Source organism: Rattus norvegicus, chromosome 18 (assembly GCF_021556685.1).
Source record: "Rattus norvegicus strain SHRSP/BbbUtx chromosome 18, alternate assembly SHRSP_T2T, whole genome shotgun sequence".
Lineage (NCBI taxonomy): Eukaryota > Metazoa > Chordata > Mammalia > Rodentia > Muridae > Rattus > Rattus norvegicus.
In genome coordinates, this window is record NC_141551.1 from 25961211 (window position 1) to 25983201 (window position 21991).

Below are 21991 nucleotides of genomic sequence, written 5' to 3' on the forward strand. Positions count from 1 at the left end.
AGGCATGAGAAATAAACATTGCTGTGCCCGATTTTGTTTAAAAGCCAGATATCCAGGAATGGGATATGGTTAATTATCAGTTTCTGTCCAGATGGAGTGCTTTCCTCTTCCCTATCATTAGATGGAAAAGCACAGCGTCTCTGGCTGCTAAATTACATTCGGCTGATTCACTTGGAACACATTCAGAAATCGGCGGAGTTCAGAAGGGTGGTGTATTGTACAATAAATAAGAAGTTGATATGGGTGTGGTGGGCAGGTTCTCTGGCAGGTTCATGTATGAGTGCACACATGCACTTGCATACACACATGCACATGCACACACATATTCACATACATGCACACACATACACACACACACAGAGGAATAAAGGAAAATAATAAAATCAGTAATGGTTTCATGAAGAAAGACTGCAAGTCTGTTCTATGACCTCCGTGGCTGGAATTGGAACTCAGATGTTCCTGTTCTAATCTATTGATTAGATTTTGCCAAGACTCGGTTACCTACAAGAAATAGGTATGATTTCATAGTTTCTCAGGATTGTGAGCCTGGTTTTGCTGGATGTGTTTGCCTCCATGTCTCTCATGAAGCTGCCTGAAGGAGCTACGTAGGTACCTGAACATTTGACTGGGGAAGAATATGTGTCCAATCCCCGATTGCTTAATCATGATTTTTAGAACACGGAGCAAAACTTAGACGATAGTGTCTTAATAAAACAGTGCCCACCTTTGCTTCTCTGTTGCTGGGATAAAATACTGACCCAAAGCAGCTTGGGAAGATAAGGGATTTATTTGGCTTGCAAGTTCTAGCACATCCTTGAGAGTGTCGAGGCAGGAACTTGGCGGTGGGAACTGAGGCAGAGACCACGAGGAAAAAGGCTTCCTGGCTTGCTCCCTATGGCTTTCTCAGCTTGGTTTCCTATACAACACAAGACATCCTGCCCAGGGCTGGCTGGGACAAGTAATCATCAGTTTAAGAAAATGCCCCTGAGACATGCCCACTGCCCATCAGATGGAGGCAATCAGTCAGGTGAGGCCCCTCTTTCCAGATGACTCGAGTTTATCTCCACTGACGTAAAGCTGACCAGCTCCGATGGACCAGGAGTGTGGACTCATGTTAAATGATTGCTCATGTGGGCATGCTGGGTAATGAATCATATGGTGAGGGGGTGTGAGAAAGGCTTCCTTTTGGTGAAGTGGAGGGAGGGTTATTGAAAAGTGGAGACGAGAACAGAGAATCAGGGTGACTGAGGCTGCTTTTCCAGGCCAATCAATTTTAGAGACAGATCCAGGTCACGTCCTGGTCGTGGTTCGTCAATCACTCTGTGTCTTCATTTGTCAAATTCTCTTATTAACAGATAGAACATCCTGTCACTCTCAATAGTCACAGATTTATTTGCATTATGAGCATCTACTGTCCAGGAAGGACAGCCATATTTTATTACAAATGAGTGTTGGGTCTCGTCTCATTCATTTTCCACATCAGTTGATAATGACGCTATGCGAATTGTCTTCTTTTTTTCGGAGCTGGGGACCGAACCCAGGGCCTTGCGCTTGCTAGGCAAGCACTCTACCACTGAGCTAAATCCCCAACCCCACGAATTGTCTTCTTTAGCCTGTTGATAGGTAATGTGGTTATATTGATTGGGTCATGTATAGTTAGGATAGATAGTAGCTATTTATTTGATCATATTTGTGAACTTTTTAAATGCATTTTCAGTTGAAATGCCAGCACTTGGTTGAGAATTTCTGCATCTAAGTTTGTGAGAGATGTTGGTCTCTAGCGTTCGTTTACTGGACTCTGCATGGTTCAGGGTATCAGTGTGGCGCTGGCCCCCTAAAGTGAGGAGAGAGGATGCCTGCCTTTTCAGTTTTCTGGAAGAGAAAGCAGAAGGTTAGTTTGCCGGAGCCCTCCAGTTGAGAACATCTAAATCTTCTACGGCATTTCAATGACAAGCTCCGTTCCTTTAATGGACAGAGGGCTGTCTATCCTGTTTCATCTCGTTTGAGTCTCGGTGGTCTGTGGTTTTTATTCATTTGGTGCCTTTCTTCCAAAGTTGATAAATTTACAAGTCCAACTGTGTCTGCAGGGCTCTCGTATTTCTCTGATGGCCGCTGGGACTGTAGTGACAGTGAACACGATGACGGACATTGGTGTTGTGTCCTTTCCATTTTATCTTGTCAGGCCCACGAAAGGTTCCCTTAGCCAGGTTTCTGACATGGACTGTCACTGTAGTTTTCCCTTTCAATCACATTGACTCCTGCTTGTGTCTTTACTGCCTCTTTGTGCTTGTTTTGAGGTTGTTTCATTCTTTTGTTTTCCATCCTCTGGATCCTGAAGACGATCATAGATGAGCATCTTGAGACTCTCCAGTGTGATCTTTTCTTTCTTTTTTTAAACATTTATATGTTTACTTGAGTATAAGGGAATGGTTGCCACAGCAACGGAGGGCAGAGGACAGCCTGCAGGAATCTGTTCTCACCTTCCACCACGTGGGTGGGTCCTAGAGTTCAAACTCAGACACTCAGGCTGGGCCGCAGTCGCTGCCTGCTGAGCCATTTTGCTGGCCCTGTTTTCATTCCTGCTATGCGATTCCCTCGGCTCAGCTGCCTTTCACAAATTTTGATGCTTTGGGTTTTTTACATTTCACTCAGCTTATGGATTGTTTGTTTGTTTTGCCTTTTTAATTTCCCTCGAGACCTCCTCCTTGGTGACCTTTTGTTTAGATGTGTGTTGTTTAACCGCCACGTGAAGAGGGTTTTTCTGTGGCATTTTTCTCACTGATTAAGATCAGAGGCCAGATCCTGTGTGGTTGGCCTTCTGGACCCTTAAAAGAGTCTATCATGGTGCTTGAGAAAATAAAATGCACTTCATGTCTCAAACTCTCTGGAATGCTGGGATTGCACAGGGTATGTGATTATCTTTTAAAAGAGTGACTCAGTAGACCAACGTCTGCCTCCTTACACAGGTGACAGCAACCTCTAGCTCAGTGCCTTTGTGTTATAATGCTAGGAGAGCTAGACTGTTGGAGCCACCCTGGAAGCAGTTCCTCCACCATAACAGTTAGGGATAAGAAAGTGCACATGGTGGTGATTGTGAATAGACACTTGTGGCCCCTTTAAGAACACCTGACACAAAAGAACTGTGACAGAGCATAAATGGAGATGATGCCCTCAATCAACTGTGTTCTGGGTGAGTTACGTCTGTATCCCCTCCAGCCCCAGAGGATCCACTGACCTCCTCCAGCCTCCTGGAGCACTATACCATGTGCAAAGCCCTTCCCCACGTAGACACATAGTTAAAGTCTTTAAAACATATAATTAGGGCTGGGCGGCAGTGGCAAGTAAATTTAATCCTACTGGGAAGGCAGAGGCAGGCAGATCTCTGAGTTCCAGAACAGCTTGGTTTACAGAGTAAGTTCCAGGACAAACAGGGCTACAGGGAGAACACCTGTCTTGAAAAGACAAAAAAATAAAATAAAATAAAATAATTAGAAATCCATTGTTGTTTTAAAATATATTTTTATTAACTTAAGAGTCTTATACCTGTGTGCAATGCATTTTGATTAGATCGACCCCCAACTCCTCCCTTAACTCTTCTCGGGTCCATCTCAGATCCTCTTCCTACCCTCAAGCCCCTCCTAACTGGTTTTCATTTTTTTTTTTTTCCGGAGCTGAGGATCAAACCCAGGGCCTTGCACTTGCTAGGCAAGCGCTCTACCACTGAGCTAAATCCCCAACCTTGGTTTTCATTTTTTAAAATAACACACTAAGTCCAATTTGTGTTGCCTTCATTCAAGGACATGAGACCATCCTCAGGACCAGAGTTAATCTGCCAGAGACCACACCCTCAAGAAAACTGACTCCATCTTCCCCAGACGCTATCAACTAGCCATGGCCCCTCAGGTCAGAGTCAGGGCTCATGAGTTCTTCCCTGCTGCAAGTTTGCGTATTGACCAGATTGATCTACTGCAGACAACCACAGTCACTGGGAGTTCATGAGCACAGCGGTCCTGTTACGTCCAGAACCCACTGGTTTACTCTGCTCCTCCCCAACCTTTCACTCCATGCCTCCTTTTCCACAATGTTCCCTAAGCCTTGACTTGAGGGTTCACTTGTGTGAACCACCTTTCTTAATGTGGCTCTTCAAAGTCTTAAACTGCTAGGCACATACTTCTGCTGAACAGCCTGAAACTGCAGGGTGTGTATGACTGAGTTGTGTCAGTCATTTGTCCCTGTCGAGGTGTAAATTGAGGACTGTGAGGCAAAGTGACCTATTCTACTGCACTGGGAGGAGTGGTAGTGATCATAGCTGTTTTGGGGGCTTCTGAGGCACCAAGCATCACACTCTCAGTTTAGGTTCCTACACCCAGCAGTGGCCACAGTGGAGGCTTCATGGACCCACTGTGAGCACCGTGATGATTGTTGTGCATGAACCTAAGGCTCTTCTGAGAAATTCTCTCCCTGTGCAGGCTCTTCATGAACTTCCCTTCTCGGTCCTCATTCACAGGGTCTTTCCCCCTTCGGCATTAACGGTGAGTTAAGATGCAAGCCACACACCCACTAGTGATAATCTCACACTGAAACGTTCTGTAGAATTCCCTGTGGCAAGTACCCTGTGGTGACGTGAATGACAATAGCCCCTCAGGCCCATAGGGAGTGGCACTATTAGGAAGGTGGCCTCGATGGAGAAAGTGTTACTGGGGGTTGGGCTTTGGGGTTTCAGATGCTCAAACCAGGCCCAGTGTCACCCCCTTCCTGCTGCCTGAGCATCTGGATCTCGAACTCTTAAGCTCCTTCTCCAGCTGAACCTCTGAACTGTAAGCTACCCCAGTTAAATGGTTTCTGTGGTCATGGTGTCTCTTCGAAGCGATAAAAACCCTAAGACAAAGCTGTGTGTCACATAATTGTTCTTATTATCTGTCAGACCTTGTTGGTGATATCACTCAACAAAATACTTGTTATCATTACAGATCTCTGAGGTAGGCAGGGATCGGTATCCTTGTTTGTGGATAAAGAAACCACTGCTTAGTGACTAGCATGACTTTTGCAGCTGGTTTGTGGAGCAGAAGCCCCCACAGCCTACTCTCTGTCCTTCATTCCAGGCTCTGCCACATAAATCAAACAGTGTCTTAGTTAGGGCCACTGTCTTAGTTAGGGTTTTACTAACCATGACCAAGGCAACTCTTACATGGACAACATTTAATTGGCGCTGGCTTACAGGTTCATAGGTCAGTCCATTATCATCAAGGCAGGAACCTGGCAGCATCCAGGCAGGCATGGTGGAGGTGGAGCTGAGAGTTCTACATCTTCATTTGAAGACAGCTAGGAGAAGACTGGCTCCCAGGCAGCTTGCATCAGGGTCTTAAAGCCCATACTCACAGGGACATGCCTACTCCAACAAGGCCACACCTTCTAACAGTGCCACTCCCTGGGTTGAGCATATATCACAGGTTGGGCAGCATAACCCAGTGCGTGTACTCACGGTTCCGAAGGACATACATGTAAAATGAAGTGTCCCTCTGAAACCTAGAGACAAGTGTGTCCTTGTTTGCCTTATCTGAGTTTTTGATGGTTTGCTGGTGACATTTGGCTTTCCCTGGCTTGCTGCTACATTTCTCCAATCTCTGCCCTTGTCCTCACTTGAATCAGTGTCTGTCTGTCTTTCTCTCCCCACTCCCTCTGTCTTCCCGGCATCATCTTCTCATACTGGCATACTCGTCGGGTCTCTTCCCTTTGCTCTTTGGATCTGCAGTTTTAACTTAATTGTATCACTAATGATCCCACTTCCCACTGTGGTCACATTCTCTGGTGGTTAGAAGCTGAACCCATTTGGGGTGAGCACAATTCAACTCCTGACAGATGGTAAACATAAGGAAAGTCTGTCATAATTCTGTGATTTACATTTAATTTAAAGAGCCAGTAGGTGAAAAACAATATAATATACCACTAATTACTTAGGTTCAAATGTCTACATTCATCGATTCATGGTGTTAAAAACTAAACATTGACCCTCTTGGGAAGTTTACTGTTTAATGAGGAGGCAGTAAGTAAACAATAAATATATCATTTAAGGTCATAGCCAGACACTGAGGCACATGTCTATAATTCTAGCACTTGGGAGGTAGAAGTAAGATGATCTGAGGTGCACGTGAGGACAGGCTGGGATATTTGAGGCCCTCTCTCAAAATGAAGTAAAAATTGAGGGGCCAATTACAGCAGCACATACCTATAATATTGGGGAACCTGATGATCACCAGTTCAAGGTCAGCCTGGGTTACAGTGATAGCTTGTCCCAAAACAAACAAAGGAGAGGACGTTCAAAAACATCCTCTGTCATGGAAGAAATGACAAGGTGTGGTGATGAGGGATCATGCCCAGGGCAGAGAGGCAGAGTTAGTTAGGAAAGATGACTGAGTAGCCTGTCTGAGGTGGCAATTAAACCAAAACATGATAACAAGAAGTCAGACATGTAAAAGACAAATGGCAGTTTTGTGGCTAGTCCAATCTTCATGTACAAAGGCCGTCAGGAGCTAACACGGTAGGAGTTGTAGATGGGAGGTTCAACAGGCTGGCGTGACCACTTGGAATTAAGGTTGGCCTCACACCCGGGCCTGGAGGCCCTTTCAACATGGCCTCTCACATTCTAGCACTGTCCTCGAACCCTACTTTTATTTGTTGGGTTTCCCTTACAAATTCATTCCACCTGAAGTTCCCGTTTTTCTGTCCCCTTGAAAGGCTGTCCCACGATCTTCCCAGGGCATCTGGTCAGCCAGTTTTAGGGTCATATGTCACCTGTGGGAAGAGATTGCTCAACACTGTCTGTTGGTGTCCATTTTCCTTTCCGTGTTTGCTCCTTTTCTATTCCTTATCACTACCATCATTTTTAGTTTTACTTTTTACAATATTTTTGGTCTATTCCTTCATACTAGAGTGTGGATTCCACAAGTTTATATTCCCCAATGCTGTAACCCTAGAGCTGGGATCAGTATGTCCAAGTGTTAACACCCAAAGAAAATTATGATGGATGGGTAATGCAAGGCAAAAGAACTGATAGCTGTTTGAGACAAAACTGGGGACGTCCAGAGCAGGTAGGTTTGGAATTAAAACGGGAGAGGACAAATGGCTGGAGGGGCACCTACAGAACAAAAACTGGATTCTATCTTCTCCACTGGGCTAGGGACTTCCTTTGCTCTAGGGCCCGTATTCATTCATTTTTCTATAATCAGTGCCTGGCCCAGGACGTGGTACTTGGTGGATGCTTGATATGAACAGATGCTCGGAGATAACCGTAGTGCGTGCAGGATAAGTCTAGTAATTTGGTTTTAGTTTAGTTGGGAAAGGTGAGCAGGTTAGAGAGACTCAGGATCCCCAGGGCAAAGAACAGAAGAGACAAACCAAATACCGCAGAGGCAGGGCATGGGCTGCTGCGGCTGCGCAGTCCAGTCCCTCAGTCCCGAACAGCGGGACGCCCGCCAGCCGCTTCCATCGCGCGTGCGCACTTTCCGCTTCCCGCCTCTAACAAGATGGCGAAGGCCCTGTGCTGAGGGGGCGGAGTGTGGCTGCCGGAAACCCGGCCGCTACCTTCGGGGAAGCTTCGGGCGAAGGCCCGGGAGCAGCGGACTGAGTCTGGTGCGATGCTGTTCCCGGGAAGCGCAGTCAGCTACCGCTGAGGAAGGTGGAGCGAGGAGTTGCCTTTCCAGCGCCCCCTATGTACGCCTCCCTGAGCTCGGGGCCGGTCGCCGCGTTGCCCGCCTCCGTACCACCCGTGACTCTCGGGGCCCCGAGCTCCGGCGGCGGCCGGAGTCGAGTCCCGGGGGAAGGGAGGCGCCCGGGTGGCACCCGAGCTTGCGGCCGCGGAGCGAGCGTCTGGCAGGTGAGTGCGGCTGCGCGTGCCGGCGACTCCCACCCCGGCGGCTGCGCGGGGACCCGACCCCGGCGGCCGGGTTCCGCCGCCCTCCGGTCTGCACGCTCCGGACCTGCCCCTCTCCGGCCTTCTGCTGGCCTCGGGCTCGCAGGTTTCCTCTCTACACCGCGAGCGGGGGTCGCGACTCCCACCGCCCTCGCACCTTTCCTCGCTTCACAGGCAGCCTCGCCCTTGCTAGCAGTCTTCTATCCGCTCTAGGTGCGTGGGTCGTCCAGCCCGTTTCATTCGTGTTCAACCTTTTTGCTCCCTTTAAAAAACAAACAACAAACCAAGACCTTTGAGTTCTGGGAGGATTTTCTGAGCCTGGCTTGAGGAGTTGCAGAGGAAAGGCTGTTGTTCAGAAGCCGGTGGGATCTGTTCTTGAGAAGACTCCGGCAGACTGGGACGGGTTAAAAGCCTGACTTCTGCCTAGTGGATGGAGCCTAGGATGGCAAAAACGATTGTTCGCTTTTTAAATCATTCATCTCTGTCATAGGCTTTGGTCTCAGCTTTTGAGACGGAAGCGTTAGGTTTTGTAGATCCATTGAAAGAATTGGAGTGTTACGTCCCTTAAAAAACAAGGAGGACCCTATAAATGTAAGACAGTACACAATGGCACAGGAAAGGATTGCTTTCTTTAGGTATTAGCTTGAGGAACGCATCGAAGCTGTGGAATCCCTAACATGCAAGCCCTTTGTTGTTGTTTTGTTTTTTAAGAAAGGCATGATGGAGAAAAACTTTTTAAGTTCAAAACTACTCGAATTTCTTGTATTCTCAGTTGTTTCCAGTGCTTAACAGCACTTACAGCTCATGATAGTGTCCATAATGTGAGTCTGTGCCAATCTCAGCTGCCTTTCAAGGGTAGTCGCGATTACCAATATGAAAAACTGTCCGGAGTAACTTAGGAGCCTTGCCAAAGTTTGCAAGTGCAAACTGCCCAACGGAGTGGCAGTGGAGGAAGTCATCTGGTAGTTTGTTGCTTCTGTCCCATTAGTCGGGTGTGTAAAGAGCCACAACATATTTAAACAATATTAAAAATACTTAGCCATTACCATCTGAGGTTGCAAATGAGTGGGGTTTTGAAAGCTAGTGAGCCCAGTGGTAGAGTGCTTGTAAGACCGACTCTGTTCATTCTCCAGTATTGCAAAAAAGGTTATGAATTAAAGGTTTAGAAATAGAATTGCCCACCTTAAAAGAAGAAATCTTTTTGAGTTTTATATCTCATCTGTTTGTTGGCAGTTTCTCCCTCCCAGCATGAAGATTACATGCTCTTAGGTCTGTCTGTCCCTCCAGTGCTGAGCTTTCATTTCAGTTTGAAGAGACAAGAGGGAAGTGGGGCCTTCTAAACTCCAATGGCTGAGAAAAATCTCAGCTGTCTGAGGTATACTACCTCTGTTTCCCAATGCTTTTGTTTTCATCATTATCTCCTTATTTGCTCACATTTCAGAGGAGGGCGTGTGCGCCTTTGCAAGAGCAGCCCTTTGCATCTCTCTCTACCATTATCACTGTCTGGAGGCCTCTGGAAGTCTCTCCCTCTCTATGCTGTATGCATGTTCCTGTTTCCTGCTGAGCTGCCAGACACAACTCTAGGAGGCCATTCCAGATCCAAATTTTCCTTCAGGATTCCTTCTTCCAAGGACTCTGGTGTAGTGAGATGCTTTCTTTCAGTCTTGGTTTTGACTCGTGTTAAAATTATTTACTAGTGGCTGTGGTCATGTTAGACTTAGACTTCTGTATCTGTAATACTCACCGTGCACAGTGGAACTAGAGGGAGTTAATGTGTGTTAAATGTCCATGTAAGTGTTTGTCACAGCCTTATCTCCATCTTTCCTTTTCACTATGATGTCACCACAAAATGGAAGTCCCTTACCATTTCATTGCTGTGGGGCCATCAAGATGGGTCAGTAGGTAAAGGCACCTGCCTTGGAACCTGACAACCCAAGTTAGCTCTTCAGGATTGTGGTTGAAAGAGATAACCAATTCTTGCATGTTGCCCTCTAACCTACATCACACACAGACTCACAATAAATGTAATTTAAAAAAAAAAAACTTTTAAAAAATCACCAGAGAACACTAAGCACCAAATCTAATGGCAGGTTCTCTGTCATTGTTGGTTTCTATAGGCAATTTGTAAATTATATAATACTCTGTAGCAGTAAATGTCTGTTCTTAGTCTTCTCCATCGTACTTCCTGGTCTCCTGGTCCCTTGTAAGTTTTTTGCATGTCCTGCCCTCTTTCAACTTTATTCTTCCCTTAATCCCTGTATCAGCTAGGCTGCAAGTGGCACATACAAACAAAGGAGGTGTATTTGGTCTTGTAGTTGGCAGATGCATGTTTAGCAATCACCCGAAGTGTGGTTTGTTTAGAGACCATATCATCAGTACTGAAAGTCCATTTGTCTCCTTTTTTAAACATTATCTTCCTGTTTGAATTTTTTGCTCAAATTTAACAATGTTGATGTCATGGCCTTCATTTACTGCCATCGGAAGTTAGAAGACTTCTCCTGTAGATATTCCCAGAGTCCTCTGCTCTATGCGATTGAACAGTACAGATGATGCTTTTAGGTCTTATCACTTTGTCTGAGGAGGTAGTTAGGTAGGAGTGAGTCCTCCCTAAAAATAAGGGCTGCAGCACAGCACGGGGTGAGTGAGATGGGTCCCAGGAAGGCTTCATGTCTTCGAGGCTTTGTAGGTTCTTTGGTGTGTTTTCTTAGCCATCATGCCATATTTTTTCTTTATAATATATATCATTTCTGTGTGGATTTTCCGGATCTCTGGATCTCTGTTTCCCACGTCTGTTTGCTGTGTGTATTTCTGTCTTAGATATGCTGCTAAAATTCACTTGACAACAGATGGAGTCAGTTTAGTCTGCATACATCTTCGTCTTATGGCGTGTTCATATGTGCTTTATGCTTACTCTCTCCTCCTCCCAATTTCTTTTTGTAACCACTTTCTTCTCAGCCCCCAGTCTTGAACCTTATAGTCAAGTAGGCTCTTCCCCGCTGCCTGTCAGTCATCAGCTCTTAGCACGTTAGTTAGGCTCCGAGTTATAGTGTGCTTAACCGGGCAGTTTAATCAGCGTCTCACATAAAAAGATGATCAGAGTCAGAGGACTTCATGGCTAGTCGATTTAGCCGTACAGAAGGTTGTCAAGGACCCATCTCTGACTGACTAGTGTGCTAACCTTAGAACATAGGCATATGCCATCATGGTTCTTCATGGTTCCCTTTTTCCAAGTGTCACTTAATTATATTTGGTAGCCAAAAGCAAAGACCGGTAGGTGAGTAAACCTTCCACAAAAGGCCTGTATCAATCAGGTGTCTCCTAATTGTAGTATTTGGAAAACCCATTCGTGGTGGTTAAATGTAAGAAGAGGCTCAAGAGAGAGTGGCATATAGTGTCTGTGGCATACTTCTACTTTGTTCTATGGAGAATTAATTTTAAAAAGAGAACTTGCAAATGACAATAGTCCGCTTAAAGCACTGTTTATCTGTGCATCGCTATAAACCACACACAGGTGTTTTGCCAAACATTTTAATAAGTAACTTTAGATTCTTACATAAAATTTGCAAGAATCAAAGAGCATGTACTCTCTTTGAGCTTAGGGGCCAAGGCCAGCAAACTGTAGATCTGTGCACAGGTCATGTTTAGGCTTTGAAGTAAATCAAATGGGTTCTGGTGATAAAACTCATTACTCTGCGTAAGTCAGTAAAGGACCTGAATGGATAAAGTAGTGGCAAAGCCATGGAAGGGTCCACCGGGGTGACAGTCTGTATTATCCTTGTCAGGATTTGAAATCAGCATTGCACTTAAGCTTGTAACATCTCTCATTTCTGCTCAGAAATAGTTTGTACACAATGCTTGTTATAATCCAGCAAAGAAGACATCAGGGTTCTAGTAATGATTTGTTATTTTGTCAGATGCAGTCATAGGGCAGGAGGTTTGTCTTTGTGGAACAGTTTCTACTGAAGGTTTTGCTGATTAAATCTCTCTCTTCTCTTTTTCTCTTCCCGTCTTTCCCGTCTTTCCTCTCCTTTACTGGGGGTTGAAACCAGTGCTTCACACAGACTAGCTAAGCTCTATCACAGAGCTATACCTCAGTTCTTGATTGCTCATCTGTGTGCACAGGTGAGCATGAAGCTCAGAAGTTGGCCTCTGACGTCGGTCTGGAGCCGTTTGCCTTGCTTGAGACAGGACCTCACTGGAACAGGAGTTCCTGGGGCTCCTGACTAGGCTAGGGAGAGCCGGTGAGCCTCAGGGGTCCTCTAGCACCGTCTTCTTGTTGTTGGGCAAATACTTTACCGACTGAGCCCTCTCAGTCCCTGTTAATTAGTACATATTTATTAATATTGTAATAATATATACTATGTGTTATATCACCATATTTAGAGTGTGGCATATATTTACTGTAGCTTGTATTTCCTATGAAGTTCTATGTAGGCTCATTTTTACTGATCTTAAAAGATTGAAGCACATGCTTTAGAACGTCTTCCCATCTGCCTGAAAGGTCTTTATTTTTCCATTCTTAAAGGATGTTTTTGTTACAGAACTCTAGTTAGCAGTTACCTATTGGAAGACTTTTTACATTGATTGTTGCTTTAGGTCAGCCCAGGCTCTTATTGACACCATGGCTCCTTAAACTCCCTCTGTAGAGCAGGCTGACCTCTAATGCACAGAATCTGCCTGCCTCTGCCTCCCAAGCACTGGGACCAGAGGTGTGTGCCACAACGCCTGCCTCACACCATGGCTCTTAACATTTTCTTTTAACAATTTTGTTATGTCCTTTTATGGAAGGGAAACTTTTTAACCTTATCTTCTGCTTTATTGTTGTCATGAGGGAATTCTTTGGACTTCACGAATGCATGGGTCAGTTCTTATCGCACATTCGTCAGCCAGAGGGCCTTCAAATGTCACCTTTGCTTCAGTGTTCTCTTTTGATTTTAGTAAGGTTTTTCATTAATACATGAAGATTTCTGCCTCTTATGTGCCCTGCCCCCTCTTATTTTCTTAAAGGCTTTATTCTGGACAGTTTTATCCTTAAAATACCTATTTTTTCATTCATATCTAATATTTGGTCACTGGTCCAGTAAGTGCTTAATTTAGTTCATTTTTTCAAATGCATGTGACTTTTCATAGTGTGTGTGTGTGTGTGTGTGTGTGTATGGTTAAACAAACTTTGGCCATTATCCTCTTGAGAATAATAATTAGGAATTATAATTATCTGTCAGTTATGAAAATCTGTCAATGCTAATGTTTACAAATCTCTGGATCTGTTGGAGGAATAATTTGATGTATAAGACGATAATAATCTTTTTGTGAAGATTTTTATTTGGTCAAGAGTTTGGGGCTGTGAAACCACCTTAATCAGATGATCACAATGTTACCTCTGCCAGACCACCTGCATGACTTATGTGTGGTCAAAGGTCATGATCTCTGCTAAGATTTGAATGTTGGGAGTGACCTACAAAGGTCCACATTAAAGACCTGGTCCCCAAGGTATCACTGTTAGGAGCTGTAATGTGAGATGTTTGGTGTTGTCCCCTCAAAAGTCACTTTGCTTTTGGGGCTCAGGAGATGAGCTGCTTGCTTTGACTGTGCACCCACCATCTTGTGCTGCGCACCAGAGTTCCAGAGTAGTGGGGTCAGGAGGTTATGGGAAGCTCTTCTTTTTGGGTTAACTTCTCAGGTGTTGGTTAGAATGACAAAGCAGAGTGTGGTCTTCTAGTTCTTTGTTATCTTAAAATGGAGGGGTCCCTGAACCTCAGCCCAGAGCCAAAGATGTTTTCCACTGTAGTTGGCATCTGTGTCTGGGACTCTTTTTGGCCCCCAGTCTTGCAGTGCAAGCAACATAAAATATTTATTTGTTTGTTTGTTTTTAATAAACTCACCAAAAGCAAAAGTTGAGATCACTTTTCTGAGTTCCAACTTTTAATGGGTTTGAACTGTTTATCTCTCATTATGTTAATAGCTATTTAATGCTTTTAAGGAGATTGTTTTAATATCTAACTTAAAATTATTTTCAGAGTTGGTCTGATTGTCCCGTGTGCTATGTTTCTAAGTAGAAGTCCAGACATTTGACAACTTGTTCCAAAAAGACCAAACGTTCTTTCATTAGTCATCTTTGTTAATGCCTCTTCGTGGCATAAATGAGAGACTCAGGAGACATAAAAACTTTCTTAATACCTTCACATATTTGTTTTTGTTTTTTGAGACAGGGTCTCTATGTATCCCTGACTGCCTCTAACTCAGAGATTCCCCTCCTCTGGGATTAGAGGCTGAGCCACAGCCTTCCCTGCCCTGATATGTATTATTTGCCAGGCTAGTTCCTGCGTAGAGCCCCAAGGAAAGGAGGCAGGATATTGTAGTCTAGTGTGGTCATTGGATTAGTTGTCCGTCTAACCCAAGGACATAATGTGAACATTGTAAAGAGGGATTTTGTTGGGACAGAGAAGACAAGCACTGAGTCGGCAGGGCTTACAAACAGAGTGTCCTACGTGTATTTTCAGTAACTAATGTGAGAATTCTTGTGCTGTGTGTTATTTGGGATGTGGGTGTCCACCTGTGTCACAGCATGCATGTGGAGGGTCAAGGACTGTGGGGGCCTCAGTCCTCTCCTTAATCCAAGGTCCCCAGGATCAAATGCAGGCTGTCAGGCTTGGACGTAAACACTTTTACCTCCTGAGGCCAGCCCAGGAAGTTGTGAATTTTACTCTTTCATGGACAAAATAGGAGTTTTAAATCTTACATATCTGTAAAAGTGACTAATTTGTATTTGAGTTCTGAATTTGACTAAAAGTGGAAGTCAAGCTTTTGGTCAGAAACTCTGGGCTTTATATTGGCGGGCTGTCTTCCTTGTTTGGATGGTTATACTGGAAATTAAGAACAGTATTGATATTCATAACTATGTGATGCTTTCCATATCTGCAGTCAACTTGATGCATCAGAAACATACAAGCAGCCCTCTTGGTAGGAAAACTAAAGTTTCTGAGTTTTGCTGATTCTTTATGTTTCCCTCTGCCAGATGAGTATACTGAAGACCTATGTTGATTATGGTGCCTTTGCCTCCTGTGTTGTCTTTCCTTTGCCCACTTGTCTTCAAAGCACTGGATGATAGATAAGAAGAGACTTTTAGAATCAGAAAAGGCCCTGCAAGCATGGAGTCTGTTGTGCTCTTCTGTCTTGCTGCCTGTGTAAACTGTGAGAGATTAGGAATGCCCTCGTCATTGTTTCCTCAAGTGCTGTTTGCCCTGCACTGCCTCCTAGACAAGGCCAAGATGGTGACCGATTGGTATCTTTTCAGATCTGTCAAATGGCTAGAGTACCTTGATTACTTACATATTTGTTGCCAATGCAGTTAATCTTAGGCTTCATGAATTAATGAGTGAATTTTGATTTCTTAAAGTCTGCTACCTGACTGAATTCAGTTTGCGTTAGTCTCAGCCCTTGGTCTTGGAAGCTGTTAATTTTTTGTGTCAATCCTCAGCCTGGCCTTTCTTGAGCATTCCTTACCCAAAATGCTTGAGACCAGAAGTGTTTTGGATTTTTATCCTTCCTGGGTTTTGTAATATTTACATATGCATAATTTGGGGATGGAACCCAAGCCCAAATATGAATCAGCTTATATATTTCTCATACTCCTCAAGCTGTGTATATGCATACTCATATAGTCTCTTGGTTGTACCAGGACCAGACCCAGGGCCTAATGCCTCAGTGAGCACAGAACGCTGCTCTTTAGTTTGAATTTTGACTCTGGCCTGTTACATGAGACTGTGTTCACTTTCCCGTCACGTTGGCACTTACAAAGTACTGGATTATGGAAAGTTAGATTCCTGGTTTTCAGATTTTCTAAAGATTTTTTACTTAAATAGTAACCTTAGTAAAGCGCAGATGTGTTAGATTGTGTACCTCAGACAAGGAACAAATGATACAATTTAATACTATTCCACAATCACAGCATTTAATAGATCTAATTAGTGAGCCTGTTACCTTTTTTCCAAAATCTTGTTATGCTTGACTGACAAGTATGATGCCCAGTTTTTTTCTTGGTGTCTTCCTTTGTGTGCCCTGGAGTGTAGTTTCAGTTCCTTTATTTAATTAACCTGGGACATTCTACCCAGCCCAGTCTTTTAATTTCTTCTGGCTTTTTGCCATAGTTTCATTTCAGAACATCTCATCTTTGATATATTTTATAATATTCCAGCAGCCTTACATTAGTTTCTTACTTCAAACACATTTCTCCTGTGTCTTCTCTAACATTAATTCACATATTGATAGCACCTAATAATATATTAGCTATCTGTTGAAACAAACTTAAGGGTTGAAAAGTGGACAGGATCTTAAAATTTTTATTGTTTAAATAATTTATTCATTTAATTTTATGTATATGTATCCGAGTATATCTAAGTGTGCAGGAACCAGAGGTGATAAGAAGAGGCATCAGATCCGCATAAATGGAATTACAGGCAGTTGTGAGCAAGCAATCATGTGGATGCTGGGAACCAAGCCTATGTTTTCAAGAGCAGCAGGTGCTCTTAGTCACAGAGCCATCTCTCTAGCCCCTAAACATTACTTTGGTTGTTGTATTTCTTTGGTTGAATACTTACCAGCTAGCTGCATGTATGTCCTAATCATACATCATATTGGGTTGAAACTAAGTTATGATTTTCATAGACATTTAATACTCACTTAAAAACCAAGTCATGGGGGTTGGGGATTTAGCTCAGTGGTAGGGCGCTTGCCTAGCAAGCGCAAGGCCCTGGGTTCAGTCCCCAGCTCTGAAAAAAAGAAAAAAGAAAAAAAAAAACAAAAACAAATCATGTTATAAAAAAATTGAAGTCTGTTATAACAATATAACGTCTTTGACAACATCAAAATTCCTTCACTTTCATAAAAAAAATTAAGTATTTTCTGTATAGGTAGAATTTTTCTCACAATTTAATATTTGATAAGGAGTTGCCATGTTATGGTTTCCCATTAGTTTATATTGAACTAGTGAGTTTTTTTGATTCAGAATAGAATTAGGTTTTTTTTTTTTAAGGTTTATTTATTTAATGTATATGAGTACATTTACACCGTTGCTGTCTTCAGACACACCAGAAGAGGGCATCAGATCTCATTACAGATGGCTGTGAGCCACCATGTGGTTGCTGGGAACTGAATTCAGGACCTCTGGAAAAGCAGTCAGTGCTCTAAACCGCTGAGCCATCTCTCCAGCCCCAGAATTAGGTCTTTAACAGGAAGTTACATTCCAGTGTGGCCAACAGCTTGCTCATTAAGTCTCATAAAGGCGTTGAGGATTTGAATTTGAGCTATGAGAGGAATGGCTTCACCTGTGGCCAGTGTTGAGCATTTGGCTTTCTGTGCCTGGGAAGTAGATTGCTGTATGCTTTTGGTTTTTTTCTTGTAGTCGTTTCACTTTTGTTGAGTTTCAAATTAAAATGTTTTATTTGTCTTACAGCTCTTAAAGGCCCTATGATTCTAGTAGCAGAGGCTTCTAGTTCATTACTTGATCTGTAGTTATCATTTACTTTGAGTATTTTATATGATTTAATTCTTACGTAGTAGATGTATACTGTCATTTTACTGAAATTAAGCACTCATCATTGGTATAAGAAAAATCTGTTGAGAATTAATTGCCTTAGTTCTTAGAGAACGCAACCTGGATTCAAATTTGACAACTGTTTTCATGTTCTATTGCCGTGAAGAGACACCATTCCACCACAGCAACTCTTAGAAAAGCAAGCATTTAATTGGGGCTTCCTGGCTTCCAGTTTCAGTGGGTCAGTCCATTCTCGTCGTGGCAGGAGCATGGTGGCGCACAGACGTGCTGCTGGAGAAGGAGCGAGAGTTGGACATCTGGATCCCCAGGCAGCAGGAAGAGAGAGACATGGGCCTGTCTTAGACTTTTGGAAAACCTCAAAAGCCTCCTTCAGTGATACAACTTTCTCCACCAGTGCCTCACCTACTCCCAACAAGGCCACACCTCCTAATCCTTCTCAGGTAGTTGATGACTAAGTCACTTCCTGATGTCTAAGCTTTCAAATATATGAGCTTCTGGAGGCCATTCTTCAAATGACCACTGCAGCTTTAATTTGATCAGGAAAACCCATTGAACTGTTATGTGGTTCACTTGTAAGTCTACAAGATGAAGGCACGGCATATTTTATGCTTTTTAAATACATTTCCTGAGTTGATAATATGGAGCCACTCCTTTTATATAAAAGATAACTTCTATACACAGACATTTAAAACTCATATCCCACTTAGATTAACAAACGTAGGCCATTTCTCGTCATATTACCTTGGGTGTTTTCAGATTGTAACACTTGCTTGTTCTCCTTAAACCCTCATCCTCCCACCAGGGGATAAATGTCTAGCTAGACAGTGGTGGAAAGCTTGTCCGGCAGGTCTAAGGCCATGGGTTCAACCCCTAGCACTAGATGGAGGGAAGAGAGGTAATGAGCATAATTTTAGGCTAAAAGTAGTTAACTAAAGTAGTCTGAAGTTTCTCCCACTGTGTGTGTACACATGTTCATATATGTTGGTGCACATATGTGCATGTGGACACCAGATGACAACTTCAGGTGTCTTTTCTTAGGTGCCATCGATGATCTGTAGCTTGACAAATAGGCTAAGTTGGCTGGCCAGTGAGGTTCAGGGATCCACTTGTCCTGTCTCCAGCAGCTGGGATCATAAGTGCAGCACCACACCCAGCGTTCTAGCTGTGGGTTCTGGGGTTGAGCTTGGGTGCCCAAGGTAAGCACTCTACCAACTGAGCCGCCCCCGTTACATCACTCCCATCGTTTGCTTGTTCCTGGTTGGTTGTTTTGTTTGTTTGTTTGTTCGTTTTGAGATAGGGTTTCTCTGTGTAGCCCTGGCTGTTCTGGAACTCACTCTGTAAGCCAGGCTGGCCTTGAACTCACAGAGATCCACCTGCCTCTGCCTTCCAAGTGCAGGAATTAAAAGGCTGTACTACTACCTCTGACCAGCTATCATTCCCATTTTAAACATAAAAGAAATCAGCTTTGTCAAGAAACAGACTTTAAACTTTTGATCTTTGAGTAGGTATTGAATGCATGCAGTACACATCTCAAACTGCAGCCATGTATATATAAAATGAGAGTAAATCCCCTCGTCTTGCCTCATCCACAGAAGCAGAGGCAATCAATTACTAATTTCTTGCTTGTCTTTTCAAGTTCTATCCCACAGAAAGACAAATTTCAATAAACTGCTATGGATGCTCTTTTGGAGGGCAAAAATGTATATTATTAGAGTATTACATTCAGGAACTTGATGTATTTAACAATTTCCACTGATAACTTGTTCACACTACAACAAACTTTTTCATTTCAAACCCTATAAAGCAAATATCAGCCAACAGTAAACAGCCTCTGGTCACAAAGTACTTCAGTTTGGAAACCCTTCTGTTCCGAGTTTAAAAGTGGCTCCGTGGTCAGTGGTAATAGGGACATGTGGCAGGGGCAGCTGGGTTGCCAGCCGTTGGGCAGAGGGTTTCCAGGCATTTCCATTGGGCATTACCAGGGTGAGGGGAGAGAATCTGAGTCTTCCAGTAATTGCTTACCTGTATAAGCAATTTTTGTCAACTTGACTGGAGCTAGAAATTCACTTCCAAGTTGACTTGCTTACTCACCTGACTGGTAGGTCAGTGTTGAGCTGGGCCTCTCATGTTAGCCTCTCTGCAGGGCTACTTAGGTATCCTGAGGACAGTGTGACTGGTTCAAGAGTAAGCAGTCAAGAAACCAAAGCAGGAGCTATCGTTTCTATCACCTAGCATGGAGGTCCCTTACCGCCACATCTCCTTCATCACACAACTCTGCCTTACTCAATATAGGGGACCGCACACAAAAGCCTTGGCCCCCAGAGCTTTAAAGTCTCTGGGGATCATCTTGGAAAGTGGTTGTTGTCCCTTAACATAACTATAAACACGAGGATTACAGTAGCATTCCTGGTTTGGTGTCTGTTGTTACCTGGAGGATAAGACTTTCAGAGCACTTTCTATCCTGCACGCGTTGATTGCTTACTGTTCAGAACAGTGCTTGCTGGTCAAACCTGGGGCCGGCCCTTTACCACTGAGCTACCTCCCCAGCTCTTGCTTTACTGAGACAAGTTTCTCTTGGTAGCACAGACCTCCCTTGAATTCATGCCGTAACCCAGGTTGATCTCACCTTCTCTTCTTTGTGTTGGGGTTACTATTACAGCATGCCCCACCATGCCTGGCTTGGTTTACTTTAAAAAAAAAAAAAAGTCTAATAAGACAACAGTGGGACTAGCTATGGCTATTGATGACTTCCTCTTTGATGTTGAAGGACACATATATTAGATATGGTTCTCCAGAGGAGGAGAACCTAGACAGAGGGGGTTTCTGGGAGGGAAAAAATGGTAATCTAAAAGGCAGAGACAAAGGAACGAGGCAGGTGTAATCATTCGGAGTCAGAAGGCCTGTGAATGGGGGAGGAATGAGGGACTGACTGACAGATACCCCGGAGACAGAGCTAAGGACAAGAGCTATGCTGTCATAACCCAATAAGAGAGCTCATCCTTCTGACTTTTTGCTCTGTCTGGATCTCAACAGCCTAGATGATGTCTGTCCACATGGGTGAGGATAGTCTACTGATTGAGATGCTAGTCTCTTAGAAATAGTCTCTCTCATAGGTACCTAAGAAATAATACCAGATATTTGGGTGTCTGTTAATAGTCAAGTTGCACCACTATTGGCTAAATCTTGTGTTACTCTGCTATGTTGTGGTAAATAATTAAAAAACAGATTCATTTATCCCAGGCTAGTGCCGGTACCGTATGTAGGGCCACATGGCATCTGCCGGATATTTTCATCTCAGTCAGCAGAGCGTTTCACCAGCGAAGCTCCATCCCATCTCACATTGCCGATGGCTACTCTCTGAGCCCAGCAGCAATCCATCTAGTTCCTAAGGCGGGTCACTGCCACATCAGTTTCATACAGAGACCACCTATCAAGGCTCTCTTCCTGTGGACTCAGTTAAGTCACCACGTGAAAGGACACACCACACAATAACCTCTGATCCAATTGATAAGATATAATTTGCCCATCTCAACAGCACAAAATCCTGCACACACCCATCCCTTAAAAATAGTCATAATAATCCATATCTATGTGCAGAGAAGAATCTTAACATCTGCCACCATGTTCTTCCAGCTCCTTCTCCTTGCTCCAATCCCTCTCTCTTGCCTCTAAAACTTTGTTTCTGTCCATCCTTCTTTCTCATCCAATGACAGGCCTTGTTCTATCCTGTACCTGCCTTCACCCACATAATGACATCAGCCTACACTGCTATAGCTGTTACTCCCTAATCCAGCCAATGGATTGTCATTCAGATTTTCATGGGCATAGGGTATCTTTCATTCATAAAGGTATGAATTCTTACTGTATTCTGCATAAATTTTAGATGCTGAAATCATTATGCTGCGTGAATAATGTGGAGGAGTGAGCGCCACAGTATAAGACAGAATGGGAGAATTATCTGTTACTATTCAAGGAGAGCCTTTGATGGGCTAGGGAGAGGACTGGCCACATAAGCATCGGGAGCCAAACATGGCAGCATGCATCTGTAATCCCCACACTAGTGAGGTAGACATACTGAGGATCCGTGGGGCTTGCCGATCCACCAGGCCAGATTGGTAAGCTCTAGGTTCACCGAGAGACTCTGTTTCAAAATATGAGGCAAGGAGCAGTTGAAGAAGGTGTTAAACATTAACCTTGGCCTTCAAGCACACATGCACACATACGCACATCCAAAGTAATAAAAATACCCAAAGTAATTTTTAGGAAAGAACTTGAAATATTTAGTTGCAAGAGGGTGCGATGACAGAAAAGTCTGTAACTCACGTGCTTGTTTAATTCATGTGTTTCATGCATTCAAGTTAAACAGCAGATAGGTAATTGAATATTCAGGGGATAAGGTTAAGAAAGAAATACCAGTTTGAGATTTAGCATAATATAGTTGGGCATTTACTAGGTGAGAATGATAATGTAAGTGGACAATCCTAGAATAAATTCTGAGGTACGCCATTCCTTAGATGACTAGTGAAGAT

General features: G+C 43.7%; 1 protein-coding gene across 19 annotated transcripts in view; it reads left to right on the forward strand.

Moving 5' to 3' along the window:
- Positions 1 to 7511: 7511 nt before the first annotated feature.
- Apc (APC regulator of WNT signaling pathway) overlaps positions 7512 to 21991 on the forward strand; it is a 96979-nt gene continuing 82499 nt past the window's right edge. For all 19 annotated transcript variants that reach the window (XM_087592082.1, XM_087592084.1, XM_087592104.1 and 16 more), the window contains exon 1: positions 7512 to 7873. Coding sequence is in view for 7 of the 19 variants with exons in the window: in XM_087592068.1 (XP_087448194.1) it covers positions 7709 to 7873 (165 nt within the window). In the remaining 12 variants the exon portion in view is untranslated. The remainder of the gene's footprint in view (positions 7874 to 21991) is intronic.